This window comes from Mirounga leonina, unplaced genomic scaffold, assembly GCF_011800145.1.
Source record: "Mirounga leonina isolate KUSES-001 unplaced genomic scaffold, KU_Mleo_1.0 Mir_127, whole genome shotgun sequence".
Classification (NCBI taxonomy): domain Eukaryota; kingdom Metazoa; phylum Chordata; class Mammalia; order Carnivora; family Phocidae; genus Mirounga; species Mirounga leonina.
The window spans coordinates 74,077,488-74,104,979 of record NW_023270316.1 but is presented as its reverse complement, the minus strand read 5'-3'; the positions used below and the strand labels follow the sequence as shown (position 1 = coordinate 74,104,979).

General features: G+C 41.3%; 1 protein-coding gene across 2 annotated transcripts in view; it reads left to right on the top strand.

The window, feature by feature from the left end:
• Positions 1–27,492, top strand: part of WASF3 (WASP family member 3) — a 125,114-nt gene that overhangs the window by 69,944 nt on the left and 27,678 nt on the right. For both annotated transcript variants that reach the window (XM_035003656.1, XM_035003655.1), the window contains exon 3: positions 11,752–11,894. In XM_035003656.1, coding sequence (XP_034859547.1) covers positions 11,762–11,894 — 133 coding nt within the window. In that variant the 5' untranslated portion in view covers positions 11,752–11,761. The remainder of the gene's footprint in view (positions 1–11,751; positions 11,895–27,492) is intronic.

Below are 27,492 nucleotides of genomic sequence, written 5' to 3'. Positions count from 1 at the left end.
CCAGCGCACCAAGAATAGAAAAGACAGAATCATTAACTGTGAGGTTCTGCAGGGGGTGCATGCTCTCAGAACTCACAGGATGCTCTTTATGGCTGCAGAGTGAAGAAAGGAACCCATCCCCAAATCTGTTCATTCAGTTTGTACACTCAACTTTCTCTATCGGTAATATCGTTTTAAAATATGTCATAAAGACTTAATGCAGTTAACAGAAGTTACTCTGCATCCAGTCAGCCCTTCCTACAATTGCAGTGTAAGCTGGGGAATGATCACAGTGGTGGGTTTCAATTTAATCTATACTGCCCATTGCAGTATATCCCATGCACAAATGCGAGCTATTATCCATACTAAGTGTTAATTCCTTTCTTTCCAAAATAGTTTGCTCACTTTGGGGTCTGTGCATGCATATACTTAGAGTACACTCAAATGTTCAATCCTCAAGAATATCAGTTTGCTTTCTTTTCCGTTTGTGAATGTAGTTAGCTGTTTAAAGTCTTAACAAAAGAGGAAGCTGATATGTTCATCTTGTTCTCACCATGATGGCAGAGAGTTTCTCTTCCAGTTAGGATGTAAAAAGTTGCAAGTGAGCGTTGAAGCCATTGATCTATAAAGTAATAACTTTTCTTGAATTGCAAAGAGTAACAAGCCCTCCTGAGGAGAGCAGGACACTTAAGCTATTTTGTGTTGTGCAGAGCATGGGAGGAACAGGTGACCACCATAGAAGTGGCATTTAAAATGAGTTCTTAAAGGTTGAATGTGAGTTAACACATCCGTTTAGAATAACCAGGAGCCCAGATACAAGTGGGGGTTCACACTCACAAGCTCTTTTCTGCAGGTCTCTACCAAGTGCTCATAAGAAAGATGAGTGGCAGGCCTGGAGACTAGACAGGACCCCACTGGTGGTACAGCCGTGTGGGAGATGATCATACTAGGGGACTGGCAGGGTGTAAGGTCTGTTATCCCGCCCCTTCTCTCTTTGACACAGAAGTTGTTGGGAGGGCAGCAGATCCTCTAGCACCCAGGACCCAGTAAAATATTACTGCTTCTGGAGGAAGGCTAGGAAACCCTTTTGTCCACCCTTTGTAACCAGCAAAGATCTGCTTCTGGAACCAAGCATAGTAGCAAAAGCAGAACAACCTCTTAGCCCCACGATCTTTCACTAATAGAAAACAGAGTTCTGCTTATGTTGCATGAGGAGCAGAAAACTCTTATGCCCAAGACAGGGACAAATACAAGGCAGAGTTTAGCTACCATGGGAAAGAAAGCCACAGATGCTGAGGAGGCCTGCTCTGAGGTCCAGGTCCATAGGCCCTTTCTGAGATATAGGCTGGACCAGAAGAGCCAAGAACTTTCCCTGCCCCGACCATGAACCTCACATCTAGAAATAAAACAATAGCAGTCCTCTCCTGGAAGTTGAGAATGTGGAGAGGGACTCCTTTATGACACAGGTGTGAAGGGACTGCTGGGTGGAGCAGGAACACTAAGAAAAATCTCACATTTCAAACCCCACACCAGGTACAAGGTAGCAGCCCATCGCTGGGGGATTTTGATGCTCTGCTACATTAGATAACAGTAGGTTGATTCAAATCCTCTGTAGTAAAGGCATGCTGGAAGACCACACAAGCTCACTTCCAGGTGGAAATACTGTTTGTCTAAGTTGCTAGTATTCTACAAATGATATCCAGCATTGAGCAAAAAAAAAAAAATTATGCCACAAAAGGCAAGAAAAACAACTCACTGTCAGGAGAGAACACTATCAACAGGAACAGGCTCAGAGACAATCGAGAAGTGGGAACTATCAGAGACTTTAACTGTGATTAATGTATTAAAGGATGTAGTAGAAAAGGTGGACAATATGCATGGACTTGTAGAGAATATCAACAGAGAGATGAAAACTATTTTTTATTTTAATTTTTCTTAAAGATTTTTTATTTATTTGACACAGAACGAGAGAGAGAGACAGAGAGACAGAGAGCGAGCACAAGCAGTGGGAGCGGCAGGCAGGGGAGAAACAGGCTCCCTGCTGAGCAAGGAGCCCAATGTGGGACTCAATCCCAGGACCCTGGGATCATGGTCTGAGCCGAAGGCAGACGCTTAACCATCTGAGCCACCCAGGTGCCCCAACTATTTTTTAAAAAGAGAGTTAAATGGAAACTACTGGAAACAAAAACACATGAGTTGGGTTTGTTAGCAAACTGGGCATAGCTGAGGAAAGAATCAGCTAATTGAAACTTAAGTCAATAGTATAAAATGAAATTATTGGATCAAGTGGTATTTGTTTTTAATTTTTTGAGAAACCTCCATACTGTTCTCCATAGCGGTTGTACCAGTTTGCATTGCCACCATTCTCCACATCCTCACCAACACTTGTCATTTCCATATAATGGAAAAAAAAAAAAAAAATATATATATATATATATATAATGGAATACTACTCAGCCATATATTAGGATGAGATCTTAACATTTGCAACAACATAGATGGACCTAGAGAGTATTATGCTAAGTGAAGTAAGTCAGACAGGGAAAGACAAATACCTTTTGATTTCACTTTTATGTGGAGTCTAAAAAACCAACAAAAAGCAGAAACGTACCCATAAATACAGAGAACAAACTGATGGTTGCCAGAGGGGAGGGGAGGGATGGGTAACATGGGTGAAGGGGAGTGGGAGGTAGAGGCTTCCAGCTGTGGAATGAATAAGTTACTAGAATAAAAGGTTCAGCACAGGGAATATAGTCAGTGGTATTGTAATAGCGCTGTATGGTGACAGATGGGAGCTCCGCTTGTGATGAACACCACATAACGTACAGATTTGTAGAATCACTATGTTGTACACCTGAAACATTGTGTGTCAACTATACTCAAGAAAAAATAAAGAAACATAAAATGAAACCTAGAAAGAGGGAGGCAAAGAGCAAAGGAGAGTATATAGGAAAAGACTACCCTCCCATGTTTCTCTTCTACTCTCAGTCCTGTACTACACATACAACACTTCACTTCTCATACCAGATGTATGAGTTTCCCACACATCAGGTAATTCTCTGTTATGTCAGCCTGATCTCCTGTAATTCTATTCAGTTCTAACACTAACTGGAGTTGGTGCAGACCCCACAATTAAGGGCTCAGTCCCACAAGATGGCTCTCACTTCAGATGACAGTTGCATGTCCTAGGTTATCACCTGAACTCCTGACCAACTGGCTATAAATCAGGGTTCCCACAACCCCTTCTTTTGGTTTGATCATTTGCTAACACAGCTCACAGAAATCAAGAGAAATAGTTACATTTACCAGTTTATTATATCATAAAGAATATCCTAAAGGATATAGATAAGTAGCCTAATGAAGAAGTACATAGGATGAAGTCTGGAAGGGTCCCAAGTGCGGGAGCTTCTGTGCCCACAGAGTTGGGGTTTGCCACCCTCCTAATACATGGATGTGTTCACCAGCCTGGAAGATCTCCAAACCCATACTTTGGGGATTCTTATGGAGGCTTCATCACATTGATTGATTATTCCATTTCCCATTCTTCTGCCCTCTCTGGAAAATAGGGGGATAGGGCATGGGGCTGAAAGTTCCAAGCTTTTATAAAATTGGGGGAAAATATTACATATCTTATTTTAGGAATGAATGTTATACTTATATTAAAATTAAAGTAATAATACCATTAGTATGTTACTTTTTTTGTTTTTTTTTTTTTACCCCACACACATTTTCATGTGAGCCTCTGAACAAGCTGTAAGGCAGGCAGGGAAGGTGTAATTAGCACACACAGGGACTCGGGGTTAATTTAAGGTAATACATAAATCAGAGTAAAGTGTACCTTTATGCTCTATATTCAACATTGCCTTCCCCATTTTTACCCACTTGATCCATTTTTTCACGAAACCTCGTCACCAGCTGATGTGTGTTACTGCTTACTGTTCAGAGTTTGAGGACCACATCGGGGAGGATTAGAGGAACAGGGAAGCGTGACGCGTTGCAATGATGGAGGGAGAGGCAGAGCTCAGGCTGGGGGTTCTTAAGGGTGTCCTCACAAGTGATACATACGAAGTGAAATGAGCTACTCGAGTTGCTGCAAACTCATAAAAATGCTGGCTAAAGCCTGAGTGTGTGTGCATGTATGTGTGGGTTTTTTGGTTTGTTTTTTAGATTTTATTTATTTGAGAGTGAGAGCCCAAGCAGCGGGGGAGGGGCTGAGCAGGGAGCCTGATGTGGGACTCCATCCCAGGGCTCCAGGATCATGACCTGAGCCTAAGGCAGACACCTAAGGGACTGAATCACCCAGGCGCCCCCCAGTACGTGTTTTTAATAACAATGCCATGCTGAAAAGAACACATTGGCAGCCCGTCCATGGGTGTTAGAAGCTGAGGGGGTCGAGAGGGGGAAGGACACTGGAACAGGGGCTGGAGGCTAGGTTCTAATGATACCCGGGATGCGGAGATGTGTCTTGGGCCAGCCTGAAACAGTGAGCTGGAACTGAATCCTCTGAATGAATGCTGGGATGTTCAGAGGGTTGTCAGATCCCTTAAAAATTGAATAGAAAAACTGCTCACCAACCTAGAGAAATGGCTTGCCATCAGCCTGGGCCTCCAGAAGTAAGAAAAAACCTTGAACTCTCGGTGAGAAATTAGAACCCCAGTCCTGTGCCAGGGTCTCAGTAGAAGCAAACACAAAATTGCCCTGTAAGACAACTTTCCTGAAACGAGGTACAGAGAACAAACCCCCACTGTGAGAAATAAGTTAGCAGTAATGAGTTAGATACTCCAGGAAGTCAGCGGGTGCAGCGTATACGGGCACGCATGCATGCACAGGAATTAGCTCACTAAGGTAGGTAGATGATTAAGTTATCCAGATCCCAGAAGCAGACAAGATGAATGTCAGCTGGCCTCCACACATGCTCCTCCCTGCCCCTTGTGTAAACACAGCCCTTTCTCCTGTTCACAGCCAGCTTCCTCTGCCTTTATGGGGGCCTCCTCTTCACTTTTGGTCCCTGGCCCAGTGAGTTCACAGTACTGTCCAGAGCCAGAATGCAGTTCACTGGGACCCTGACCATACCCCTGCCAAGAATGAGCCCTTTTGCTGACTCGGACCTCTAGCCCTGCAGAGTCCAGTGGTGCAGGGATGGAAGCACAGAACCCCTCAGTGGGCTCTTTGCAGTGATGGTAAGTGGGGCCATTCCTGCTTCTATCCCTTGGCTCCTAAACCTTTGTGTAATTCTTTGTGATGGCATGGCTTGACTTCAGAATCCCAGAGGCATGCATTTGATTTTCCCTGGGAGCTTGCCAGGGGCTCCGTCTGTGCCTTTTCCCATTACGAACATGGTCTGCACCATCCAGGGTCGCTGGGTCATACGGCCCAAACATCTAGGTTGCTTGTGCCAAGCCTGGCCCTGTGACAGAGTCTTTTCTTGCTCTGGGCCACACTCAGAGCTGGCAGCTGCTGTGTCACCCAGTCTCTGGCCCTGTTGCCCCCAGGACCCAACCTAACAGGCACTGTGCTTCCTTCTCTATGGATTTGTCTTTTACTCAGGAGGCACTGTCCCAGCATGCCCTTACCGCCACACCCCTAGAAGCTTCACCAGAGTCGCCAGACCCAGAACCTTCGTCGAGTTTATCTCCCCCACTCCAGAAGCGTGTGTCTTACGAGGGCCTCCAGAGCATAGCCACGCACCACTTCCCCAGTCAGCATGCTGTCAGTCTCCCTCCCCGGGCCTGGCACTGGGCACCCACTTGGCACCCGGAAAGGGACGTGTGCCATTAGTACCCAGGCTGACTGGTGGGGCCGAGGCCTCTGCATGGTGTGCTGAGGTGTTTGGACTCAGCATCATCGTGAGCATCCATCAGAAGTCCCCGTTCCAGTTGTTGGGATCCCTGAAAGCCACAGCCTGGACCAGCATAATAATAGAGTGCTTTGACTGAGCATTCAAAAGATCTGAGCTCCAGAGCTGTCACGGTTAGGTCCACAGTTCCGTTACAGGTCATGACGAGGACCTGTTTATACCCACCAGGAAGGCTCGAATGTTCCCTTAGCTATTAACTGCTTGTTAATAACTTTCAGGACCTCATTGCCCTTATGCAGGCCACCAGCGCACGCTAGCAGTAACTAGCCAACCCTGCTGTTTTTGTAGGTGTTTTTCCTTCTGTGTCTTCCAGGGGTCTGCATTATTATGCCCGTCATGGCATTTCTCTGTACCAGGTCAGTTTCCGGGTCACTTAACAACAGAATCTGTCACAAGTGCACCACAGTCTTGTGGCAGGGCTCTCCATGCCCATCCTTCCAGACCGTCTCCTCATCACCTGCAGGGCGGTCTGTGCACAAGTCCCAAATCCCTGTCTTAGCACTTGTTTTCCCAGACCACTCTCGCAGCCACTTGTATTCGTCTGGGTCCTCGGGAGACAGCCCTTAGGATGGGATCACACCTGTGAGGATTTGGTTAGGGGGGAACTGCCTGTGTGGCAGGAAATAGAGGAGGCGAGAAAAGGCTAGAAGAGCCAGCCATTAAACTGTGAGGCAAGTCTGACCCCCAATGAAGTGGGGGGGTTGGGTGGAAGCATCCTCTCCTCGTTGGCCAATGCCATCTGAGGGAGATTGGGCAAAGCCCTGGGGTGCCCTTGTCCCCCCGTCTCTTGTCTTTGCCAGTTTGTTACTTCCTTCTAATCTCTTGCTGCTGACTAACCTTGCCGATCTCCATTTCCCGTGGTGGAAGAGTTACCCATCCCTGCCGTTCAAGAGAGCAGCTGCTGAGCGGGCTGTGGGGGTCCCACTTCCGAATTCCCAGGGAAAGGCTCTGGCCTGGTTTCAGCCGCAGCTGGAATCTAGTTCACAGTTATGTGAACCAGGTTGTCTCTCTCTAAATTGAAACATTTCCCAGAAAAGTTGGACAGACTGCAGGTTTAATAGTAATACCTTATGTAACCTCTAATAATCCTTACAAATTTGATTAGTAATCTTTGATTTTTTTTTTTTCTTAGCATACAGAATAACTTTAAAGAATGATCTGGATGGGTCATAGTTCTTCCAGTGAAGGAGTTGAGAGGCATACCTGTCTTATTTGTTGGTGACTAATTGGGTTCGTTCATTACATGTCTGTTTTTGTCATTGCAAAGCATTTTCAAGAGTAATGACTGACCCAACATTTTCTCCTTTACCTCTACCCTGCTGTTCAATTTATTCAAAACTGGATTAGTGTCAGAAAAAATAAAGGCCATCTGGGGAAAAATACATGTGTTAGAGTACTTCGCACTGAATTGGAAAGTCATAAAAGTCATCGCTAGGTAATTAGGACTTTAAAAAGGAGCTACGAAACAATTTTTCTAAAATTGGGAAGAGAGTAGCATGGCCTCCCTCTGTTGTCATTTGTATTCAGACAAGTGTGGGAGTGCCAAGTAGATGCATAATGATCGTGAGAAATGAAGACTCGGGTTAATTAGAGCTGAAATGCTGCAACAACGCAGACGAATACCCAAGGAGAAGGCCAGATCGAGACGTGTCTGTCTACACATGTGGGTGTGTGTGCAACTGGCAGACGGTTTTTCAGTGCTCAGGCCGTGTTGGGGAACCGTAAAAGTCAGTGTGGAAAACACAGAACTTGCAGACTCAGTCCCGGAGTTCAAAAAGCTTAGAGGCCACCCTGGGAGAAAGTCCTAGCCTGGTACCAGGCACATAGACTCCCACAGGTCGCCTGGAACGGTCAGCGGGGACACTGATGAACAGCTGCCGTGGTGCCTCAGGGGAATCCTTCTCAGACTTCCTGTTGTTTTAATGTAATATAGTACAGTAACAGAAAAGGTGACGTACGGTGAGGCCAACAGATCAGGCAATGGCTGCCAGTGAAAAGATAAGTGTTGCAGATCCCAAGACTGAGGAGTATGCCACATCATGAGGGGACCACATGGGGGGAAGCACCAGGTTCGAGGGGTATCTGTAAACAGAGGGAACGCCAGAGGGAAGTGGGAGCAAGAGCCTTTATTGTGGTTTCTGTGGGAAGGGATGGGTGAGGCGGGGCAAGCAGGTTTAGGATTTGCTGAATAATTACAGCAGGCTTTGGGGCATAATATTGACCCTAGATGCCTGGTCCCTGGCACTGGGGTGCTTAGGGCAGGCGGACCATGGCCTGGGCTGTGAGAGCAGAGGAGATGTGGGCTCTGGGTTGGTGGGTTTGCATATGAAAAGTGAGCGCCTGGGTGAGTTTGCTAGCTCTAGGAATTGGCTTAATTCTGGGAGGAGCAGTCTGTCCAGTCCAGGGACCTCCATCTGCCTCCAAGATGTCAGAGTATCAGAAATACAGGTATAAAAGACATGGTTAATATACCTCTACAGAGTTAAGCTTTTCTCTTTTGTGTTCTAATAACATCTTCAGCAAGCCTCTGGGTCAGCACCTTCAGTGGGGCTGCCAAGTACCCCCGGGGCCTCCCGGTATCCACAGCGTCAAGTCAGCAGTTCACTGTGTGACACGAGAGGGGGATGTCTTAAATATGAAACGGAAGGACTTGGCCGGGGTGGGTGGGCTATCAGAGCAGGGCATGAGCCCTTCCAGCTGAGAACGTCTGGAAAGTCGTGTGTGTATTTTCGAGCCTCCCTGTGTGGCAAAGAGCCTGTGCTAGCTGCCGCCTGTGCCCTAATGAATGACAGGCATATCTGGTACTGGGGAACTACCCAGTCCAGGGAAAGAGGGGAGGGAGGTATCAACTAGCTGTGGCCAGGTTTGGGACATGCTGGTGGGACCTCTGTGTGATACGTGTATCATTACATTTGTATGCGTTTGGATAATTGTAAGTCCCAAGAAGTGTGGGTGGTGAACTGGGGAGGTGCTGTACTGGCAAGTTTTCTGGGCATGTCCGTGGCCTAAAAATACGGGAAAAGAGTGACATTTATCTTGAATAAATACAAAATGAATGCAGAAGAGGGGAATAGTACATGCATAGCCTTCAGCTCCCGAATCTTACATTTACCGCGAACTCTTGTAAATCCCTCTTTTGAGAAATGATTTAAAAGCCAATTCATGCTTGGGCCAGTTTCACAAACCAGGCAGACCACCCATGAATTCAGATTCTTGTAGAACATCCAGTTCAGTAGCTTACCTGCGCAGTCTCTAGAAGTGCCACCATACCCCTCCCCCCACGTCGCTCTGTGCTTCTCTGTGGACATCATGGGCTTTGTTGCTTAATTTTCTTCTCAATTTCATGGCGCGAGTCCCTGTTGATCAGTTTTCAGTATTTTTCTTTCCACACTCTATGCTTTTATTAAGTTTATCAATGATATTTTTTTCCTTATGACAAATTCTAGTTTTCTAGTTCATGCTATTGTGATTAGTTACCACCCTGTTGTTCTAAAGGATTCTCCCAGAGAGTCCTGACAACTCACAGTAAATCTTACATTTTTGCCTTGAGACTTGGAGATCTAGAATTTGCATATTTTGGCACTCCTTCCTTAAGTGTGTCCTTCTTCTTTCACATAATTTTTATAGAACTATTGTTATCTATTTTCTTTGGTCCAGCCTTATCGTCCACTAGTAAACTATTCCTTTTTTTATTATAATAGGAATAATAACATTATAACAACATGTAAGATATCATAAAATTAATATAGTCAGTCACATTTTTTGAATGCCACTATAAGCCAGGCTGTTCTAAATGATTTATATAGTAAAAACTCATTAGATTCTCACTGTCTAAGGTAGGTACTGCTATTATCCCCACTTTACAATGGGGAAACAGAGGCACAGGGAGGTAAAGTGGTGTGCTGTAGGCAATGTACCTAAGTCAATGGATGAAGTAGGATTTGAATCTGAAAATATGATTAGTATAATGAACTCTCACCTTCCTGAACATAAGACAGAAATAGTCAAAAACATTGGATAATTGAACAGAAATTTTCCCACTTTTGCCTTCCTTTGTTTTATTCTCCACATTACCACAGGACCCTTATTCACCCTTCAGATTTCAAGTCCGCAGTCATGTCCTACATCCACCAGAGGCTGCCCATGACTATGCAAACAACTCAGCACCCTGCCCCCCAAAATGGTTTTCTAACCCTGAGTTCATTCGTCTGTGTGTTTGGATCAATGTCTTGCTTCCTCATAGAATAGAGCTCCACTGGGGGAAGGATCTTGTCTGCTTTTATTCCCCATTGGGTCCTTGTTACTCCCCATCCCGCCTGGTAGGTTGTAGGTGCTCGGTAAGTATTTATTAGGTGCTTGAGCAAAGATTTTAAAGAAAGGGGAAAGAAAGGCAAAGATTTATTCATGCTTACCACATTCCAGGTTCTTTAGATACAGGGTACCATTCAGTTATCCTGCCCGTTGGGAAACAGTTTTACTTCAAGTAACAGAAAACCCAACTACAGTGGTTTAAGCAAATAGGATATTATTTGTCTCCCATAACAAGAATTCCAGATTGGCATTTCAGGGCTGGTTTGACTGCTAACCAATGTCCTACGCTTTTCTGTTTCTATTCCTACAAGTTGGGCAATATAATCTTGTCAAAATGACAGTAGATCCCAGTCGTTGGATTTTCTACTGTTGTATGAGCAGTAGATTGGTTGCATGAGCAGTAGGTTTGAAACTCTGTATGCCTTCTTAAACAAAAAGTTGAGATTTTATGTTAATTTATAATGTACTTCTTGAGGAGAGAAGTGAAAAGAATTGCCAGGACATTGGGGAAGGCTCTCCTGAAAGGTCTGGTGATCCTTAACTGTGTCCATTCTTATTTATGTCTAAGGCATCAAAAGCTGATGGGAAATTGTGTGGGGAGAGATTATTGGCAGGTGTAACAGTAGGGTGAGCTGGTTGCATTTCCCAGAGGGAGAAGCCCTGGCTCAGTGTCCATGTTCATAGATCTTTTCTTTTCCAACATCCTGGGGGGAATGTCCTGATCTCTTTGGGTGGAGAGTGAAAAGTAGGCTGCCAGTGCTCTGGGAACCAAGTGGAGAAGCAAGCTAGGAAATGAGGGTATGGGGAGCAGCTCTGTCTTACATTCATTGTAGACTTTGACTTAATGCTCTTGGCCTCAGTGCATTTCCTGCCCTAACCTTTTGCTATGTTTTGTTTCTCAAGTCCAAATTCTGGAATTCACCAGAAAGTAAAACAGCTGGGTGCGGTGGAGTAAAAGCAGCCTGGGGAGGGAGAAGGAATTTGTGAATGGATTTTTAAAAGCCAGCCACCCTCTTTTCATATTCCTTCTTGTAGAGCCTTGAAGTACATCTGGTTCTTTTAGCTTATCCCCTCTATGGATCCATCGTCCCCCCACACCTGTTTCATGGATACATGGCACCTCCTGCTCCTGAGCCTTTGCTGGGCAGGGTGGGCAAGGTTCTGTGGTTCAGGCGGGCTCACTTCCTGTCTCCCTTCATTTCAACCCGGGTATGCCTTTTCTGTGTCTTAATCTGGTTGGGCTCGTCCAGGTTTGGGCTGCTGTGTCCTTTCCTGCCCTTAGCATTTCTGGGCTTATGCCTTTTTTATTCTCTTTTCATTCTACTAGAGAGGAAAGGAAGGTAAAAATGCATGTATTCAGTCGTTCATACTTTACTGGAAATCCTGCTTACATTATCCTTCTGTAGAAGTAGGATTGTACTCTCTCTCTTTGAAATCGATAAAGTCTATGTAAGTCATTCAACATCTGTTGTATATTTAGTGGATTTATGTAGAAAGGGTAATGAAAATTCCTGGGAAGGAGTCAACTTTGAAGGGAATTCAGACTCTAAGTTTGTTAAAATGTGAATCTGAGCTTTCTTAAAACATGTCTTTTTAATTTTCAGATTGTGAGCCATGCCCTTAGTGAAGAGGAACATCGAACCCCGGCACGTGTGCCGGGGAGCCCTGCCCGAAGGGATTACCAGTGAACTTGAATGTGTAACCAATAGCACTCTTGCTGCTATCATACGCCAGCTAAGCAGTCTAAGTAAGTCATCTCATTTCTAGAACACCTGTTTTCTGACGACCAGTGGCATGCTGTTAACTTGACCATTAGCAGATTGATTTCAGCTTGGTAGTTAATTTTGTCTGAAGAAGAGACCTCAACTTTGAAGGACCCACAACTTGAAATCCCGCTCGCCCAGTTTTCCCAGTGTGAAATAAATCACTGGTCTCATGATACCAACTCTATGTGCTGAAGATGTAAAGTTAGAATTGACCAACTTACAAATTACTAGATAAGACCAAACGTGTGGATTCGAAGTAGTGTCAATTTTTAAAAGCTTAGTAAATGAGGATAAAATGATTGATACTTTTTTTTTAAATGTGAATTATTTTAAGCTTGGACAGGACTAATTGGTTTTTTTTAATGTGATAAATTGTTAACACTTGTAACATGTCTGGCTTAGAGTAGATGCCCAAATATTTGTTGATTAAATAATATTCCAAGTAAACTGAAGATTAAAGCAAAAAAATAGTGAGATTTGCTGATTTTAACCTAAATGTAGGGACTGACTTCCAAATTGAGGTCAACAGATAAGCTGATTATTATATATATATATAGTACTATGTATATATTACATATTTAGATTTTATAAATCCAAGCAAATACAAGGAAAAAAGGACTTTTTATTATTTTTGTAAAAGATTTTGTTTATTTGAGAGAGAGCACGCATGAGCAGGAGCGGGGCGAGGGGCAGAGGGAGAGAGAGAAGCATTGGCTCCTTGCTGAGCAAGGAGCCCGATGCGGGGCTCGATTGCAGGACCCCTGAGATCATGACCTGAGTCGAAGGCAGACAGTTAACCGACTGAGCCTCCCAGGTGCCCCAGGACTTTGTATTATTTTAATTTTAAACATTAATGTGAAATACCCAAGAAATAGTTTTTTTGGGGGGGGCAGAGGGAGAGGGAGAGAGAGGATCTTAGGCAGGCTCCATGCCCAGCATGGAGCCCAACAGGGGCTCAGTCTCACAGCCCTGAGATCATGACCTGAGCCAAAATCAAGATTCGGATGCTTAAGTGACTGAGCCACCCAGGCACCCAGAAATAATTCATTTCTGAAGACTCAGATATACATGAAAATGCATTTTTCTTCAAAGCTTTTTGAAGTTGGAATGTTTTCCCCCTAACTTTTACATTTATATCATGATCCTGTTTTCTCACTTTGTCCCACTCCTTTTTGGTTTAGATGTATTTTGGGTGACAGGTTTTCATAGTTAAGTTTTTCAGAAACTGCTAATAACTTAGAAAAACCTCCATGATTTCACATACCAGTAGCCTCAAGCACAGGAAAATGTTTGTTAAAAATGTTCAGGTGCTTTTATTTAAATTTTGAAGAAGAGACACTTTGAATAAGTATTTCTCTTTAAAGGAATTGTACTGTGTTGTTATATTTTTAATATGTAATCATTGGCAAATTGGAAAAGCAATTTGGAAATTACTTAAAATGTGTTTTAAAATAGATTTCTTTTGGAATCTAATTACAATTGATTTGGGGTAGTGGTTGTTGATAAAGTGTATAAATTGGTATAATTATAGGAAAATAGCTTGTAAATTATTGAAGGGTAAAAATGTTTCTGTTTGAGTTCATATATTGTTATAAGAATGCTTGGTCTCTTGTTTTTATGGCTGAAATACCTATTGATGTGGAGTATAAGAGATGAAAACCAACAAATGGTTAAAGTTTTAATAGTCAAGCTGTATCTCATGCTGTAATAATACTCAGCCTAGTGTTATACTGGTCATGTTTCTGTGAGTAAAACCCCACACACAGTATTTTCTGTTCCATGTAGTCTGCTCATGGTAGGCAGAATAATAATGGCTCCTTCAAAGATGTCCCTCTCTTAATCCTTGGAACCTGTGTGACATGATGGGGAAATGAACGTTACTTAGCAGCTCATCTCAAGAGAATGAGGTTAGCCTGGATGATCCAGTGTAATCCCAGGGTTCCTTTAAATGTGGGAGGAGGAGGAACCCATGTCAAAATGATGTGATGTGAGACTCAGTCAGCTGTTGCTGGCTTTGAAGATGAATGAAGAGACTACAGGCCAAGGAATGCAGACCACTTCTGGAAAGTGGAAAAGGACAAGGAAATGAATTCTCCCCTAGAGCCTCCAGGAGGAACACAGCTCTGCCAAAACCTTGATTTAGCCTAGTGGAATCCATTTCAGACTTTTTTTTTTTTTTTTAATTTTATTTATTTATTTGAGAGAGAGCGGAAGAGAGAGTGAGAGAGAGCACAAGCAGGGGGAGCGGCAGGCAGAGGGAGAAGCAGGCTCCCTGCTGAACAGGGAACCTGATGTGGGGCTCGAACCCAGGACCCCGGGATCATGACCTGAGCTGAAGGCAGACGCTTAACCGACTGAGCCACCCCGTTGTCCCTCCATTTCAGACTTCTAACCTCTTGAATGTGAGATAATTAATGTGTGTTGTTTTAAACCACTAAATTTGTGGTCATTTGACACAACAAGGAAAAGCAGCAATGGGAAAGTAATGTACCACCCAGCCTTGGTTTCATGACGTCCACCTAATCCACTCTTGCCTCATGAGTGGACCAGGGATGGGCACTGGCCTCAAGGACAGTCGGCCTTAGTTAGGCCACCCCGGTGGGTCTCAACCCTGTCTCTGTTAGAGTCACTGGGGGAGCTTTGAAACAAGATGCTAGGAATCCCTCGAGAGAGAATGATTGGAGTGTGCCCTAGAGATGTGATCTGCAGAATCCGATACCATGTATCTGGATTGAAAAGATGAGCTGGGTCAGTCCTGTGCTTGCAGGGAGTTTGAACTAAGAAACACACCTTGCTAGTCTGTTATGGGATCTGCTGCTGAAATGTCACCCAGGACGAATAAGTGATGGCCACCTGCATGCTGAAGCTGGAATCGTGGGCAGAGTGTAAGAGAAGGCAGAGGAAGCGAGCTGGTAGAAGAAGGCAAAGGAATGTGCAGATAGAGACAGGAGCTGATGATGAGAAAGAGCACTAGGTGCAGGAAGGTGGAGAGAGACCTGGTCCCTGGACCTGCGCAGGAGGGCTTTCCCTCCCATTCAAGGAGCAGCTCAGGGATCCCCAGAGCAAACCTCCTTTCTTCCCCTTCCTTGTGCGATCCGTGCCTGCAGCCCAAAGGGACTTACAGAAAGAAGAGCAGACTGATACGGATGCCAAGGATGTAATTGTAGGAAACTAATATACTCTGTTACTTATTGGTGATAGAGTAGCACATTTTTGGTTACCAGTGATTTATTCATGAGTGATGATTCACTCAGTACCTCTCTAGGTACAGCATACAACAAATCAATTTGGTGCCTACTTAGAGTTTTAAAAAGCATATATAATTGACATCGAATCGGGCTATAGAACAGGAAGCAGACTATGACATGCTACAGCACTCACACGTGTAATAAATGCTCCAATTTGGGTGAATCTTTGGGTTTTGTGGGGGCTTTCCACTGAGTCGAAATATATTACAGGAGGTATTTTTTGATCTGATCTTTTTATGATCTATAATTGTTAGGAAGAATAAGAATTTAAAAAATGTTTTTACGTTATTTTCTTATTTTGTAGTCATTCATCAGGTGTTCTTAAAAAGTGAAAATTTAAGAATGCATGTATCTGTCATATTAAAAATCTTCTAAAAAAAGTCTTCTTTTACTGAGTATTAATTCCCAAGATAAAGTCAAAACAGAATCTATTTTTTTATTCCTTTGAGTATCTAACCATTATGCATTAGGTCCAGATACCATCTTAATCTTCTCCATTTCCCTCCCACATGCCATTAGCATCCCCCCAGTATCTCCACCTCTCAGATTTGTAATGGGTGATGCACACCATCTGAACTTCTCATGAGCAGTACAGAAAGAGGCTGGACTTCATCTACAAATGCCATCTGGGCAGAGTATCGTGGGAAGTTGAAGGATTTGCCTTGACCATAGACTCATCATATCTGCCTGAGCAACAGAGACTTGCCCTGGGAAACCTACTGTGATGGTCCAGGGTAACTAATTCTCTGGTAGGTCCAAGGGAGGAAGAACAGACCCAGGAGTCCACAGGAATTTCTTTGCTCTTTTCCAAAAAGGAAGACTTAGCAATCAAGGCTCTGATTCACCAGATCATTCGGATTCTCGTCACATCTCCAGGGGCAGTTCAGCGTCATGCAGATGCAAATGACTTTCTATAATGACGAAAAGAATATGGTCCCAGATACCAAATAGATCTCTGTAACCCCTATAACTCTGCATAACTTTTGGGGAATTTGTAGGTTTTTAGCCAGGTACCATGTTCCCATTACATCCAAATTAGATACTTGACTTTAAAGGGTGAGAAATTTTGTCAGCATTAGATACTTACCAGGCTTTTCAGGGAATTGAAATCTTTTCAATGAGAAAATATTAATTATTGTAATGAGTTTAAGAACAGTCATAGAAATGAAAGAGGAAACATGTACCTTGAACTGCCTTATAGTTAAAGGATCAAGGCTTTCTCCAATAAAATAAAATATTAGTCTAGTAATTTCCAGATTTTTTTTCTTTGCATATTCCTAACTTTTTTTTTTTTAAAGATTTTATTTACTTATTTGAGAGAAAGAGGGAGAAAGAGAGAGAGAGCACAGAGGGAGAGGGAGGAGCAGATTCCCTGCTGAGTAGGGAGCCTGACGTGAGGCTCGATCCCAGGACCCCGGGATCCATGACCTGAGCCAAACGCAGGCGCTTAACCCACTGAGCCACCCAGACGCCCGCATGTTTCTAACTTCTAATAGGATTGATCTGGGGGGAGTGGGTGGGGGACAGGGAAGCCATTTTTTTTTTTAAAGATTTTTACTCATTTATTTGACAGAGAGACAGCAAGAGAGGGAACACAAGCAGAGGGAGTGGGAGAGGGAGAAGCAGGCTTCCTGCCGAGCAGGGAGCCCAATGCGGGGCTTGATCCTAGGACCCCGGGATCATGACCTGAGCCGAAGGCAGATGCTTAACCCATTGAGCCACCCAGGCGCCCTGGGAAGCCATTTTTTTAAAACAGTTTTGGTTAATAATGTATTATTTGGTTTTCTAGCTATGGAATATTGATTTTTTTTTTCTTCAAATGACAGTTGAGTGTAGCAATTACTCTTACATCAGGAGTGCTTTTTCATCCTTTTCCTTGATTAATAATCTGAGTACTCTAGTTCCTGTCAGCTAGTTGCTCAATTAAAATTATGGTATCTTGCAATCAAATTCCTACTGATATTATACTGTAGTTTTAATATAATTTGTTTAAGAAAAGGACATGGGGGGGCATCTGGGTGGCTCAGTGGGTTAAGCACTAACTCTTGGTTTCAGCTCAGGTCTGATCTCAGTGGTTCCATGCTCAGCAGGGAGTCTGCTTTTGGATTCTCTCTCTCCTTCTGCCTCTCTCCCCCTGCCCCTCTCCCACTCTCATTCTCTCTCTCTCTCTAAAATAAATAAACCTTAAAAAAAACCAAAAAACCAACATGGGAACATAAGGCATTTGTGCCAAGGATGCTGTAAGTCCTCTTTAATACCTCTAGGGTGTTTTTTACTACTTTTCTCTTTGTTCTTGTGATAATAGTGGTCTTCCTCTTCCCCCCCTTGTGAAGGCTCCTAAGATGTCACAAAGAAAGGGGTCACCCCTCCCACCCCCAAGGTTTTTGCTCATATTAGATGGTAATGAGATAATATAGAGAACTTACAAAGCATAGGAAAACACAGATTTAAAAAATTACAAAATTTTCATTAATAAGAGAAAATAATCTGTAATGCTTTGTATATACCATTATAAAAATGGTATCTTATACATATGGTTTTGTAGCCTGTACTCAGTATATAGTAAACATCTTTGTTGATTCCTCTAAGATACAATTTTTAATAGCTAGAGATTATTATATTGATATACCATAATTATTTAACCATTTCCCTACTGTTAGACATATAAATTGTTTCCTTGTTTGGGGGGCGGGGAACACTATCATAAATTCTTGTATAAACCAGTACATACATCTCTTGTATAAACCAGTTCTTTTTGATATTTAAAAAAAAATTCTGAGACTCCATTAATTTTAAGTATGTCTTTCCTTTAAAAAATTATTACAGGGGCGCCTGGGTGGCTCATTGGGTTAAGCCTCAGACTCTTGATTTCAGCTCAGGTCATGATCTCAGGGTGATGAGATTGAGCCCTGTGTTGGGCTACAAGCTGGACATGGAGCCTGTAAGATTCTTTCCTTCTCCCCCTCTCCCCACTCGCATGTGTGCGTGCTCTCTCAAAAAAATATTATCTTTTAAAAAAAAATTGTTACAAAGTCTATTTTTCTGTTAATTTCCATGTTTTAGGTAATTGCATGAATAAGAAAGGAGGTCTGTTTTCTTCTCAAAGATTTTAATAAGTGGTTAATATTTTTACTAATACTCCTTACGGTACATGCTGTTTCATATCAAACTAAATGCCAGATCAACATAAAAATACTACCTTAAGGGCTTGCTCACATTTGCTTTATCTAATCGGGTCTAAAATTTGGAGTCGTACTAATTGATTATATCAAGTGCAGTTCTACTCAGAATAGAGATCTAAATATTTTGAAGGCATGCACTGAATAGATTTCTAAGATGTTTTTAGCCAAATGGGATTTGTGGGAGGAAGGGGAGATATTCAGACGCAGTATGTGCGGGAAATAGATCACAAGTACATTTCCATGCAGTTTGAGTCTAGGGTTAAAAGGGGATGTTAAGAGAAAATGTATTGCTGTATCTGGACAGAAGTAGACTGGAAGAAACAGCAAGAATTTTTAAAATTTTAGTTCTTCAAACTGAGATAAACGCTTGTATTTCTTGTAGGCTAAAATAGAAAGCCAGTGAAGGGAGGTGAGTAATGTATACTTAGGAAACTATAAGATAAAAGTTCTTTCAGCAAGTTGGAGGCAAGTATAAGAGCCTCTTCCCCCAAACGGCAGAATTACTGGGAATTCAAGCACTTTCCTGACCCATCATTTGACCTGAAATATCAGAAATACTTCCTTGAGGGCATTATAAAAGTAATTATGATTGAGGTTGGTTTTCATTTCTCCTTTTCCTAGATGAATCTCTACGTAGCAGAATTTAAATGTAGAATAATTCATAATAGCACAAGTTGAAGAGTCAGCCAAATCTGAATGTTTAGTCCTTCTCTGGTTTATCATCTGTATTCTTCCTATTTCATGAGTATATAGGCTTATGTGATTTATAGATGTTTTTCTCATTGTTTTGATTTATACTGTCATTAACGCAGACCATCTAAAAACTTTGAGGGAAGATTTTAAAGGTTCTTAATATTCTAAAACTTTACTATGCTCACTCCCATATTAGGAAAACAATCACTATTATCAGTAAAGTAGTATTCTTCTGTAAAGCATGCCCTTTTATAGGACTAAACATTCTCTACCTCAGCCTCTACTGTTCTTCTACATACATTGTTCAGTAAAAAAAATAAAACTATAAGACATGTGAAAAGGAGAAAAATGTGACTCATAATTTTTATTTTTTTTAATTTATTTTGAGAGAGAACACGCGCATGAGCGAGTGGGGGCGTGCAGAGGGAGAGAATCTCAAGCAGACTCCCCACTGAGTGCAGAACCTGACATGGGGCTCAATCTCAGGACCCTGAGATCATGAGCTGAAATCAAGAAGTTGGATGCTCAACCCAGGTGCCCAAAATGTGACTCAGAATGAAGAAAAAAAGAAGTTGGTAGAAGCAGGGCCCACAGATGACCCCAATTTTGGATTAGTAGATAAGTACTTTAAAATACCTATGAAAAATATATTGAAGGGACTTCCAGTTTCCAATCTGGCAAGGAGCTTAAAAATCCTTCCTGGTCATACAGCAAGAAAAAAAGCTGAACAAGTTGAAAACCTAACAGCTTTTCTTAGATCTGTCAGAGAACTGAGGTCACAGTTCAGATCATTGCCCCCAAATTTGGAGAGACTGGTGGATTACTGGGGGGCTCAGTGAGAACAAGTTTGAGAGCTAAAAGCTCTAGAGGGTCCATTCTTAGTGGGGGCTCCCACACTTCTGTGAATTTTACCATCCTACCAGGTTCTCACAGTGAATATCAGAGAAAAATCCCCTTGTGCTTACCCCAGAGGGAGGGGAAGAGTAACCATTTTGAAATAAAACCAGAGCATTCTGTGTTTTCTTAGTGCCTGCCCTCAAAGGGAAATGATTTCACTGGAGCCTAAGGGAGTTGGGTTTTACCAGAGCCTAACCAACCCCGGGAGAAGGGAAATACCTACTCCAGCCCCTTCTTGCCTTCCTTTCTCATCTAAGGGGGAGGGGCGTGAGTCCCAGGGACCTAGGCTCACCAAAAGACTGAGACCAGATCATAGGACTACCATAGATGGATGAAGGGCCAAGGAAGATACGGAATATATGTGTATACAGTGGGATATTATTCAGCATTGAGAGGAAATCCTGCCATTTGCAACATGCATGTACTTAAGGGACTTTATGATAAGTGAAATAAGCCATACAGAGAATACTCTACGATCTCATTTATGTGTGGAATCTTCAAGAAAATAATTTGAACACCTAGAAATAAGGAGTAGAATGGTTATTACCAGGTGAGGGCTATGAGGGAGGGAAAACAGGAAGATGATGGTTAGAAGGTATAAACCTTTAGTTATAGATGAATAAGTTCTGGGAATCTAATGCACAGCATGGTGACCATAATTAGAAATACTGTATTGTACATTTAGAATTTGCTGAAAGTAGATCTTAAGGGTTCACACACACACACACACACACACAGAGTATGTGAGGTGATGGTATATGAATTAACCCGATTATGGTAATCATTTCACAACCTATATATATATCACAACCTGTATATATGTCAAATCATCATGTTGTACACTTTAAATATACACAATTTTGTCAGTTATACCTCAGTACAGCTAGAAAAAAGGTCATAGGACTCTAGAACACTTTCCTTCCTGCCACACCTTCCCAACACATCACTAAAGGCCTACATACCCCAGTTCCTTTTACCCAGTACAGCATGTCTGGCTTTCAACAAAAAAATTAAAAGGTGAAAAACACAGTTGGAAGAGACAGAGTAAGCATCAGAACCAAAGTCAGATGTAGTAGGGATGTTGGAATTATCCAACCAGGAATTTAAAATAGCTATGATGAATATGTCAAGGATGCTGATGGAAAAAGTAGACAACATTCAGAAATAGATGGGTCATGTCAGCAGAGATACAGAAATTCTAAGAAAGTGGTTGGCCTGGTGATGGGTGTTGAGGAGCGCACGTACTGCATGGAGCACTGGGTGTTGTACGCAGACAATGAATCATGGAACACTACATCAAGAACTAATGATGTGTAATGTATGGTGATTAATGTAATATAACAAAAAAAATAAATTCTAAGTGTTAAAAAAAACACATTGAAGGACAGAGTAAAAAAGGTGAATGGCATGCATGAGGAAATAGGGAATTTCAACAGAGAAATGGAAACTAAAGAGAAAAAAAAAGAAACAGAACTGAAAATCCCAGTATCAGAAGTAAAGGAATTCACTTAGTGGGCCCAACCGAAGACTGTCGAAGCAGAAGTAGCTTGGAGGTGAGCCAATAGAAATTATTCAAACTAATTTACAAGAGAAAATGAGAAAGAAAAGAACAGAGAATCCAAAATGTGGGACAATATCAGAGGGTCTAATACATAGGTAATTGGAGTCCCAGGAGAAGATAGAGCAAGAATAAGGCAGAAGAAATAATGAATGAGAGTTTTTGAGTATTGATGATAGTTATCAGCCAACAGGTTCAAGAAGCTCAGCAAATTTCAAGAAGTGTAAATTAAACAAAATCCCATTTAGTCACCTCATAGTAGTATTACTAAAAGAACAAGGTAAAGAGAAAATGATAAGCAAGAGGGGAAAAATATATATAGGGAGGGTGTGGTGTTCAGAATGACCGCTGATTCTCATCAGAAACAAGACCCGAAATGAAGTATGAATGAACTGAAGTGAAATGGAAATGAAAGCCATATTTTATTTTATTCAGATAAAATCTGAGAGAATTAAGTCTTCAGTAGATCTGCATTACCAAAAAATGCTAGAAAAATTCTTGAGGGTGAAGGAAAACGATACCAGATAGTAGCCTGGATCTGCAAGAAGGAATAAAGAGCAACAGAAAAAGTAAATATGAGAGTAAATATAAATGCTCATTAAAAATTATGTATTTATATCTATTTGTTTAGGAGCTTTCTGACTGTTCAAAATGTATTGTAGAGTTCATGCCGTATGTGAAATTAAAATATATGGCAGTGAGAGCTGTAAATGTAGAAGGGGGTAAATGGAATGATATAGTTGTGTTTTATCTTGTTTTACAAAATATTATTTGAAAGCACATCATGATGAATTAAGAATGCATATTTTAATTTCCAGTAACCTCTAGGATAATGCATAGAGGAGATAAAATGGAATCCTAAGATAATCATTCGATTTTCCCAGAAGAAGGCAGGAAAGGAAGAAGAAAGGAATAAAGAACAGAAAGGACAAATGGAAAAGCAATACCCAGGTGATAGAATTAAACCCAGCCCTATCAAGAATTACGTTAAATGGAAACATTTTGAACACCCACTTAAAATTTAAGGCAGAGCTTATCAGGTTAGGTAAAAAAGCAAGACTAAAATACTTGCATTTTTAAGGATGAAGACAGATTTAAAGAAAATAATGTAAAATAGATATCATGTAAACTAAACATAAAGCATAAGCAAGCTGATGTGACTATATTAATGTCAAGTAAACTATAAAGCAGAGGTAAAGACGGAGGTTCCATTGTGATGAGAGTCTATTTGTCAAGAACTCACAACTTAAAATTTTAATTTTAAAGAATATGGAATAAAAATAGAACCAAAAAGAGAAATAGAAATAGACATCGCAGAATCACAATTGCAGATTTTAGCAAAAACCTCTCCGCGAATGATAAAAAAAACAGACAAAAATCTGTAAGAATATAGATGGTTTGAACAACACTACTAACCAGTCTGATTTAATTGAACTTTATAGAACACTGAACTCCCAAATTATAAAATGTACATTCTTTTAATGTTCACATGGAATGTTCACCAAGATGAACATAAGCTCAGCCATAAAATAATATGTTTGAAAGATTGGTATCCTAAAGAGTATGATGGTAATGAGACTGTAATTATGATAATCTTTTTAGATAATCCTGACATATTGGAAAATGAAGCAGTATCTTTTAAAATAATCCTTGGGTCAAAGAAGAAATAAAAGAAATTAGAAATTCTATTTCTAACGTGTGATGATGAGCCATGTATTTGTGGGATTTATTTAAAGAAGTGCTTAGAGGGAAATTTGTACCTTTAAATACTTATGTGAGAAAAGAAGAGAGAGTTAAAATCATGAGCACATTCCTCAGGTGAGCTCTCAATGTTGCTCAGCAATCCTGCTGTAATTTCTTTGTTAATTAGTTTTCCTGCCCTTAGAGTGCCTGTTTCATATCTTTCTTTCTACCTCAAACTTCCCCCTCTGAGCTGATGACTTGCTTCTTATTTTGTTGGGAAAATAAAAGCAGTCAGAGGAGAAACAGACAATCCCCTTTTCCCAGATCTGTCCGCTGATAATGTTCTGTACCAATGTGTCCTGCTCACCCTCCTTTAAAATGGTGAGCAATAATGTTTCTGTCAAAAGCAGTGGACCCCACATCCTCATGCTCACTCCAGGACTGTGTTCACCCTCTCTTTTCTGCATCACCCCCCCCACACACACACACTCTGTCTACATCATGCCTACCAAATATTAATATATGGAGAAATCTCCTGACCTAAACCTCAGACCATCCTCTACCTGTTTCCCCATTTCTTGCTCCCCTTCACAGCAAGATACCTTGAAAGAAGATTCATATCCTCATTGCCTTTACCTTCTTCATTTTCTCTTGTCCCAATTAAAATTTTGTCCCACCCACTCTTAAAATTGTGCTTATAAGCATTACCGGTGACTTCCCCATTGCCAAGTCCAGTGCTTAGTCGCAAGTCTGGGGAACATTTCTTTCCCTGGCTTCTGGGCCAGCACCCTCTGGTGTTTCTCCTCCCTCACAAGCTATTCTTTATTAGTCTCCTTTGATGATCTTTCCAACCTCTGCATGGGGGAGTGCTCCAAGGCTCGGTCATTGACACCCTTCTCTGCCTGCTCCCATTCACTAGGTGACCTCATCCAGTCCCATGGCTTGAAACGCCATCTTTACGCTGATGTACGTCTTCCATTTCACCTCTCTCTGAGATTTCAAACTTGTGTATACAACTGCCTACAGGAGATCTGCACTTGGATTTCTAATAGGCACACCTCACACTCTACATGTCTAACACGGAATTATTTCTTTCCCCTCTCTTCCCCTCTTCTCTGTTAGCAAATGAGAACTCTAGTCTTCCAGTTCTTGTGTATTTGTGTCTTCTCTCTTTCCTACCACATATCTTCAAACTGTGTACCAAATCTGTACAGCTCTTGGCCCCTCTGCGGCCACTGTTCTAGTCTAAGCCACCACTGCATCTCTGCTCAACAGCATCCTCCTATCTGGTCTCTCTGCTCTACTCGTCACTCCGCTCCACGGGGAAGGGATTTATTCGTCTGCTTTCTTCTAACCACTTTTCTCTCCATTTCACTGGATTCCAGCCATATTGACCTCTGGAGGCTGCCTTCCCACACCAACTGGCTTTCTGCCTTCTGCCTGGAAGGTTCCTCCCTGAGATGTCTACATGGTTCCCTGGTCTTTTGTGACCACCTACGTACCACCCACGTTCTACCACTCCCTGTTCCCTCACTGTCTTATTTTCTTCATAGCACTTAGCATCACGTGATATCTGTTCGTCTGTTGTCTGTGTATAACATAAACTTTGTGGCTGTGTTAACTGCTGTGTTTCTTCAAGCAGCTAGGATGGCGCCTGGTACACAGTGGGTGCTTATTAAATATTTGCTAAATAAACTGAATATGCTTAATAATCAACCTCTATTTTCTTAGTTCTCTACGAAATGCTAGAAAGAATATTATTAAAGAAGTATACATAAAAGTTCACTGTGGTTAACTATGGGTGACATTTCTTTTTATTTTTCTGAGTTTTCCAGATTTTCTGCCACAAGCACATGCTGCTTTTATACTCACAGATTTCAGTAAGAATCAGAATGTATATTGTATTTTTTGTCTTACACAGACTTAGAAACGCAACAAAGACAAAAGAAAGAAATCAGAATGTTAGCAGTGGATGCCTTGGATTGGACTTTGGGCCATTTTCCCCATTGTTTACCTTTCTGTGTTTCCTATATTTCTTCTAATAAGTGTGGATTGCTTTCGTGGTAGAAAAAATAAAACTTTAAAAAGGGAGGAAAAAACCTTAGGGCCCAATAATTATAACTTACTATTTTATGGAATTCAATGGTAATTGGACTTTACTACAAACACTATAATGAAATTTCTTTCTTAACTTTTTTATTTTGAAATGATTTCAGACTTATAAAAGGTCAAAACCAGGAGAGAATTCTCAGACTTTCACCTGTATATTATTTTACCACATTTTCTCTTTCTCAGAGACTCTTCCTCCTGCTTTCCTTTCTCCTATACACACATACGTGTATATATTTAGTATTTTGTATTTTTAATATTATGTATTTTATGTTTAGTAAATATATATCCTTAACTCTCTTCTTTAATCTGGAACAGTTCCTCAATCTTTCCTTGACTTTATGACTTGACATTTTAAAAGGGAACTGACCATTTTCTGGAATGTCTGAGTCTGGGTCTTCTGATGTTTCCTGATGATTAGATTTAGGATATTGGCAGGGCTGTGACAGAGTGATGACACATCCTTCTCAGTGCATTTCTTCTCAAAGCACATATTCTCTGCCTGCCCCATAACTGCCCATGAGGACTTCAGTCACGTTTTGTTTTCAATCGCGGTAATTTTTTTTTTTTTTTGTATCAGCATTGGTTTGTTTATTGTAGCAAAGGAATCATACTGATGTAAGACATTAGTAATAGGGGAAATGGTGTATAAATTGTATGGGAACTCTCTGTACAATCTTAATTTTTCAGTAAATCTAATACTATTCTCTTTCTCTTTTTTTTTTATTATGTTATGTTAATCACCATACATTACATCACTAGTTTTTGATGTAGTGTTCCATGATTCATTGTTTGCATATAACACCCAGTGCTCCATGCAGAACGTGCCCTCTTTAATACCCATCACCAGGCTAACCCATCCTCCCACCCCCCTCCCCTCTAGAACCCTCAGTTTGTTTTTCAGAGTCCATCGTCTCTCATGGTTCGTCTCCCCCTCCGATTCCCCCCCTTCATTCTTCCCCTCCTGTTTTGTCCATAGATTTCCGTAATTAAAGTTTTGTCTCCCTCTGTAATTAATAAGTTTCTTATGGGGAAACATCTTGAGACTTTGGAATAGCCCGCTTTCATCCATTTCTTTCCACTAATCCTAGCATCCACTGATGATTCTTGCCCCAAACACTTACTATTGTGATGGTTACAAAATGGTGATTTTTGTTGTTCCCTAATTTCCTCTACATGTATTAGTTGGAATTCTGCTGTAAGCACTTTCACTTCTTTCCTTGTCATTCATTCATTCATTCATTCATTCATTCATTCATTCATTTATATCCATCCATATGAATTCATGAATTGTTACTTTATTCTGTGGGTTGTAATCCGTTGTCTTTATTATTTATTTTGATGCTTACATTTTCCCTGATTTGGCCAGTGGGAGCCCTTCCGGGCTGGCTCCTGTGTCCTTTGTGACATGTATCTGCCACTCTCTGAGCACTTCTGGACTTTTTTAGAAAAGCACAGCAAGGTATGCTAAGCTCATCTTGTACTTTTCCACCGTAGCCCTAGAATCAGTCATTTTTCCAAGAAGGCTTGTTACTTTCAGAGGAGAATGAAAAGCCAAAGTCTCACCAATCAAGATCTAGGTGCTAGATGTATGTATTAAAATTTCTGAAGGACTTTGTTATGACTGGTTTCTTGTTCTACAGAAAGGACTCCTATCAGAGACAGTGGTTGTTTCCAGTAAATTTTTGCTTTTAAATAAAATTGAAAATCCATGCATAATTTTGAATGCTTTGGCAGTTTAGAGGCATACTTCTCAACCTGACATACTTGGACGTGAGTTGATAACGGTACTAATAAGCCAGTAAGTGGATCCTTTGTCAGTAAAGAATGAGTAAATTGCACTTACCTCAGCATGGTCTTTAATTCAATTCAGAATTATTTTAGTTTAGCTATTAATGGACTTGCCATTGAAAGAGTGAGTAAAATTAAGCTTTTCAAATAAGTTGCTATTTGCAAAACTGAGTACTGTAATTTGCAACATTTTATCTTTGTTCATCAGGAAAATATAGTTTCTTCCATTTTCTTTAGTCACTTGTTAGCTTCTAGCAGCTGGTAAAAGATTAAGTACGAGTCCTTAATTTCTGCTTCTTTTTTATAAATTGAGAACTTTTATAGAAATACAGTGTCAATTGCATGTTGTTGTTTTTTCCAAATAGAGTTAATTTTAAGCATTGAAGGTAAAGGACACATGTTATTTATCCTTTTCAAC